The following is a 6,666-nucleotide window of genomic DNA, read 5'->3' on the forward strand; positions in this document are numbered from 1 at the left end:
TCCATTATAAATTAATTTATTAAATAGGTATTTGGTATATGTGATGGTTTTATTAGATATTACTCTTATTTATTGCCGACCCCTCCCCCAAAGTCAAAACAAATCAGAAAAATCTCATAACTCCAATTTACACTAAATAATTTATTTTCCCAAAATGTGTAATGTGTTCTGAGATGTGACACATGATACAGCTCAATTGGTCATTCTCTATCAATCATAATATGACAGGACACAAGAGGCTAAAAATGGCTCATCATAATTTATTTTATGTTAAAATGTACAGCTTTTTTTTGTTTTTTTTTGTTTGTTTTTGTTTTTTTTTGAAGTGACTGACTAAAAAGAGAACAGATAAATACAAGAGTGTCGCTGGCTCCTATTTTATACAAGGATTACGCCTCTCCTGCTTGGCCCTTACTGTCACCCTGTACAGGTACAAAGGCTACAAAAAAGGAAGCAATATAAACAGACACAAATAACTTTTTTGCTTTTTTACATGCGATTTGTAAGCTTAGTTTGAGCTATTCACAAGCTACTTTTCTATTTTTCCTTAAAAAATAACTCCAATATTTTATAAAGATAGAAAAATCTACAGATGGAATGAAAATGTAAAGTTAGAGGCATTTCCATAAAATAGCAACTTTACACCAAATTCACTATTTTTAAATCCTGCCAAGTATTTGGACATATATGAAATGTTTCAAAACCTGACAGATAAACACTGAGATATGCTTCATTCAATAAACAGAAGTCTGCATTTATAAAACAGAAAGCTGCCTTTTTTCCCCAAAGAAATCTGTCACCAAAATGGAAAAGGGTCTCAACTTTACACCAAACATTTAGCAATAAAACCCTTTTGACTAACCAAATGGGAATAGCTTTTATAGCTCTTTACAGTTTTATAATTAACAAAAATATAGTATTTTTTTAAACCCTCAAATTAGGGCACCCTAATCAAGGCAAAAAACTTAAGAAATGGCTTACTGTTAGCACAACACTTGTACAGTACTACAAAATGCACTGTCACTAACAAAGACATTAGCGGCATGCTGAAGTGTCACCTTAAACAAAATATACAATAACTGAAATGCTAAAGGCATTTACATGGAGTGGACAGGGAAGGAAAAAAAAAAGCTCTAGGTTCAGTATTAAAACAGATATTTTGGGGGGTGGGGCTTGATATCCACATTGTTTAATGGAAGCAGGCACAATAAGTGGCTGCCTCCAAATTGTAGTCCAAAGAGAGGCCTTCCTTTGCAGAGAATGTCATATAAAAGTAACAGAAACAAAGGTACCAAAAAAGGAAAAGGAAAAAAAAAGAAAAACAACTTGTATAAGGCTTTCTGCTGCATACAGCTTTTTTTTTTTTTTTTAAATAAATGGTGCCAACAAATGTTTTTGCATTCACACCAATTGCTGGTTTTGAAATCGTACTCTTCAAAGGTATTTTGTGCAGATCAATCCAAAGGTGATGCCTGGTAGTTTGTGGACTGCCCACACTGTCTACCTTCTCATGTAGGACCCATTGAGAGACTGCTTGGACATGCCTGTGTTCATGTAGCCGTGATGTCCGGGGGCCGTGTACATCATGTTACCGTGGGGTGGGGTCTGCATTGGCTGCTGGGCATATGGCTGGGTTCCCATCATGCCCATCTGCATCTGCATAGGGTACTGGGGTGTTTGATTCATGTAGCCATGATTGCTGTGGTAGCCACTGTTCATCATCGGCTGGGACATGCTGTACCCATTCATGGCATTAAGAGTGTTCATGTTCATGTTCACAGAGTTGACGTTGTAGGCTGGGGCTGGCATTAGGTTCACACTCATGTTCATGCCTCTTTGCATTGTTAAAGTCCGTGCAGGACCCTGCATGGCTACAGTCTGGGAGCGCCCATAGATTTGTGACTGATGGGTGGCAGCGGCTGGTGACAAGGATGCCGACTTGGTTCTCATGGAGACGTGGCCCTTGCTGGCAATCTGGGTCTGCAGTCTTTGGCTGTGGGAAATGCCAATATTTGACGCAGCCATGTTCCGCTGCAAGAGAGGCGGCGGCAGATTCATCGGAGGAGGAGTCAGGTTGGGGGGTGGGGTCATTGTAGCTTGTGCTTGGGGTCCCCCAGGGACGGAGTGTGGAGACTGAGAAAGCTGAACAAGCCCTGTGTTACTTAACGGTGTGGACAAAGAGGCACTGTTTGCATAGGAAGTCACAGCAGCGGAGTGGCTGTAAGGCAATGAATGATCAATAAGTGTATTAGTTAACTGCTGTAGTTTGGCAAGGCTGAAGGTGGCTGACGGCTGTGGGTAATGCCCAGCCCCAAAATCGCTTTGACCCATTCGCTCGTACAAGCCAATGTTGGCATTGCCCGCCTCAGGGATTTCGGCCAGCTGCATTGGGGGGGTGAAGTTAGCAGCCATGCTGCACGGGGCCAGCTGCTGGCTGCTGCTCGGCGGCCTCTCCACCACACAGCCCTGGGGAGACTTGACGCTGCAGGTCGGGGGGGAGCTGATGCTGGTCTGCTGCAGCATGCTGCAGCTCCCGCTGATGTTAGACATCTGCTGGGTGACAGCACAGCTGCTCTGTGTCAGATTGCTGGAGGTGAGGTTGCTATAGGAGCAGCTGTTCTGTGAGGAGCCATTCCCACAGATGCTGCCGCCCATGGTGGAGTCATAGCTGCTCGGGTTTTCGTAGTTTTCAGTTGTGCTCTCGATACTGCCCAGGTCACTAAATCCACTGTCTACGACTTGCTGTGAATGATCTGAAACTGACGGAACATCCATCATTGGACTGGTCTCCATGTTCTGCAAAGATGGTACTGAGATGGCAGTTTGATCTGGGCTGATTTGGGCATAGCTGTTCTCCAGGGCAGGGACACTTGGGCTGTTGACAGAACGGACTGACTGGCCAGGGTGGGAATGGACAGATGAAACTGGGCTACTGTGGTCTGACTGCTGGCAATCGTCTAGAGTGGTGGCAATTTGTGGACTTTGGTCTGCATGGGTGTAGTTCTGGAGACTTCTACAGGCCTCTTGAGTCTCAGCACAATCCTGAAAGGTGTCATCCTGTTCACTGTTCTCCTGGGTCAAAGACTGAACCGCCTGGACGGTCTCGGAGTCTATTTCCATGGTCGCGGTGTTCCCCTCTTTGAACTCAGAGTCTACTTCTTTGCTGTTCTTTTGGTCCTGCTTCTGTGCCTGTTCTTCTGGGGGCTCCTCATCAGATTCAGGAGCAGTTTCAGTGTCCCCAGCAGGCTCCTTAGGCTCGCTGTTACATGACGCTGCAAGGTCAACGCCACAGTCCATTAAGACCTCTGGGTTCGAATGACTAGGCTGAACATTAACGTCTAAAAAAGCCTCCTGGTTTTCTAGAACTTCTTTGAAGGCTTCTCTGGGGAGCTCTTCCTTTTCTGCATCAGCAGACTCCATGTGACTGTCATCTTCATCGTCTGCGTCGTGGTCCTCGTTGTGAGATGGCTCTTCATCCTCTTCCTCCTCCTCCTCGTGATCATCCAAATGCACGGGGTCTTCTTTTTCCGCAGAGATCTCTGGTTCCTCTTTTTCCAGACCTTTAGCACCATCTGGGTCTTTTTCTACATTTCCTTCCTCCTCCTCCTCCTCCTCCTCCTCTTCCTCCTCGTCCTCATCCTCCTCAGGTTTGGCTAGATCATCTTCTGGTTTCTCGTCTGGTGATATATTTGGACTCACAGGTGCACACGCTTCCTCCCCTCCGCTTTCATCCCGAGGCAGCAAGGTTTCCACAGTTTCCTTGACCTCCTCCTCAATCCCGATGGGAGTGGGGCTGGTTTTGTCTTCCGAACTCTCCTTCTGTTCTTCCACCGTTACCTGGTCATCAGGTTCCATAGGCGTTTCTGGCGGGGTGTACAAATTTAGTTTAAATTTCCTCTCTTTGTTTTGCCTCCACTTAGATAGACTGCGCTTTGTTCCTTTTGGCCACACTTGTTTGCACTTTAGAGGTTCAGGATTGTCTTTACTGCCTTCTTTCAAGTTATTTGCATCATCATCCATATTGTCTTAGTGAAGAGACAGAAAGGGGAAGGAAGAAAAACAAAGTCTTAGAAAGCGTAACTATTAACTTGAATTCACTGTTCTAAATTAATTAGCAAACACTGCTTTCAATTTAGCATTTTAAGAGCCGATGGTAAAGACATAATCAAGACTAATGTAGAATAATACTATGGTATAAACCAAGTAAATGACTTCGGCCTGGGAAAAGAACATATTGGGAACACATGGGCACAGGCAACTATAATCAACTTATTTGAGTTTAGCAAACAAGACAGTTTCAGATGCAAAAGCCTGGAGTTTCACATTGTAAAAAAATCAATTTGAACATTTACAAATTAGGAAATACAGAGAAAAAGGACTAATGCTAGAAGCGTAACTCTCATCTCTATCCTGAGAAAGTACACTTCTGTTTGTGGACATTTACTGATTTAAGTGATCTCAAATGACATTAATTTACTTTGATTAGAATGTTCTCTCTGGCCTAAAAATAAACTGTGTATCTCTGAAAATGAATAAATAACTAAATACCAAAAATGCATCTGTGATTATCATTTTTAGGATCGTTATTTTTGCATGACGTGAACTGCAATATAATTACCATCTAGTTATCAAACATTTAAGATACAGGTGTTCTTTTTATCACTAATTCTGTCCACACTGAATTTTGAACCAGCACACTGCTCAAATGTCAAGTTTGAATTGTATTAAAGACAAGTATAGACAAACCATAATCACAAAGTTCATTTCAGTTCAGCTGACTTTTCTACCTTTTTGTGCACGTGAATATATACATTTATATGAATATAAGCAAATAAATGCTTAAATTTATGTATAAAACACCCAAGTATTCTTATGACCCTCAGAAAATTAAAGACCACGCTAACCTCCTAGAATCAGTGGTGAATTTAAAAGAAAGGCTTTGTAAAGAACAATAGCCTTATTAGAAATACTATTTGGGAAAATAAAAATAAGATCTATTAGTCAACATGGAATAGATACTCCTTTTGCCAGAATGCAGTGATTTCTAATTCAATCAGCATGTAGGAGGGCAAGTTCAAGCCCATTTAGGTGATAAAAGGATTACAGATTAAACTTACTTGCCAATCAGTACATTCAAACTGACCAGCTGAAGTGTAGGTGTGATGGAGGAAGGTTTCTGCAGAAGGGCCAAGTACCCTGCCTGAGTGAACAGTCATCTTGGGACATTTCTATTCACAATGGCAGGTAACAGCCAGGCCACTGCCCTTAGAGTCCACATGTTTATTCACATGCTACTGGACCCACTCGCTTTCATGGGAACACCTCTTTAAATTAGAAGATGAGCTTTCTCACAATTACTTTCAGAAAGAAGACCCTCAAGGGCATCAGGTACAATATAGACATCTAGAATTTTTAAAGGCAAATAAAGCAAATGACACAAAGTGGAGAATGAAGACAGTGACGAGTCACAGGCTCCTGAGAAAACAGCCCAAAGTGGAAATAAGGTTCAATTTCCAAAAACAGAAACAAAAACAAAAAACTTCTTACTGCCGTGTATTATATGTTGCAAAAAGAAAAAACAAAACAAAACACAAAGATCAACCAAGGTTTGGTTCCTCTATACCCAGGGTAAGATGTCGTTCCCTCAGCAAAACCCTCTGTGCAACAACAGTGAATTAGGAAAGTCAAGAAGATGCTTATGTTCTGGGTGGTGCCTGTGGCTTAGTGAGTAGGGCTCTGGCCCCACATACCAAGAGTGGTGAGTTCGAACCCAGCCCTGGCCAAACTGCCAACAAAGCTGGGACTACAGGCGCCCATCACAATGCCCACCTGTAGTCCTAGCTACTCGGGAGGCTGAGGCAAGAGAATCGCTTAAGCCCAGGAATTGGAGGTTGCAGTGAGCTATGATACCATAGCACTCTAGCACTCTACCGAGGACAATAAACTGAGACTCTGTCTCTTAAAAACAAACACACAAAAAAAACTTATGTTCTTAAAACAGTGGCTTTTAAAAAGCTAAGCAATGCCTGTGGCTTCCAGGCAAATGAGATGGTTTGTTCCCCACATTGAAATTAAATTTTGAATAGACTTTTCAGTTACAGAGTAGAGAGACTAACCCATAAATTCTTATGATGCATCTGGGAGCACAAGTTCCCAACCTGGCAGGCAAGGGTTGGCTGCTTCTAAATAGGGCATCAAAAGCAAAATTCCCTGGCATTTGGCAATTTTTTTTAAGAGGATGACATATGGGTGCCCTTGCCAACTTAAAAGGAAGGACAGTTTTCTGATTTCAAACCTAATACTGATGGTGTAGGTAAGTTTAAGTAATTTTTTTTTTTTGGGAGGCAGAGTCTCACTCTGTGCCCTGGATAGAGTGCTGTGGTGTCATAACTCACAGTAACCTCAAATTCTTGAGCTTGAGGGATCCTTTTGCCTCAGCCTCCTGAGTAGATGCGACTTATAGGCATGTGCCACTAAATCCAGCTAGTTTTTTTCTATTTTTAGTAGAGCTGGGGTTTCACTCTTGCTCAGGCTGGTCTTGAACTTGTGAGTTCAAGCAATTCACCCATCTCAGCCTCCCAGAGTGCTGGGATTATATAGCTGTGAGCCACCACACCTGGCAATTCTTAATAGCAATAAATACTAAGACACCACTGATTATAAGAT

The 6,666-nt window shown here is 42.4% G+C and overlaps 1 protein-coding gene across 3 annotated transcripts in view; it reads right to left on the reverse strand.

The window, feature by feature from the left end:
• The window catches only part of KAT6B (lysine acetyltransferase 6B), a 184,822-nt gene continuing 178,156 nt past the window's right edge, over window positions 1–6,666 (reverse strand). For 2 of the 3 annotated variants that reach the window (XM_003783531.3, XM_003783529.3), the window contains exon 16: window positions 1–4,025. In XM_003783531.3, coding sequence (XP_003783579.1) covers window positions 1,501–4,025 — 2,525 coding nt within the window. In that variant the 3' untranslated portion in view covers window positions 1–1,500. The remainder of the gene's footprint in view (window positions 4,026–6,666) is intronic. The other variant, XM_003783530.2, reaches the window with a different exon arrangement.

Source organism: Otolemur garnettii, unplaced genomic scaffold (assembly GCF_000181295.1).
Source record: "Otolemur garnettii isolate 467f Iridium unplaced genomic scaffold, OtoGar3 scaffold00008, whole genome shotgun sequence".
NCBI lineage: Eukaryota > Metazoa > Chordata > Mammalia > Primates > Galagidae > Otolemur > Otolemur garnettii.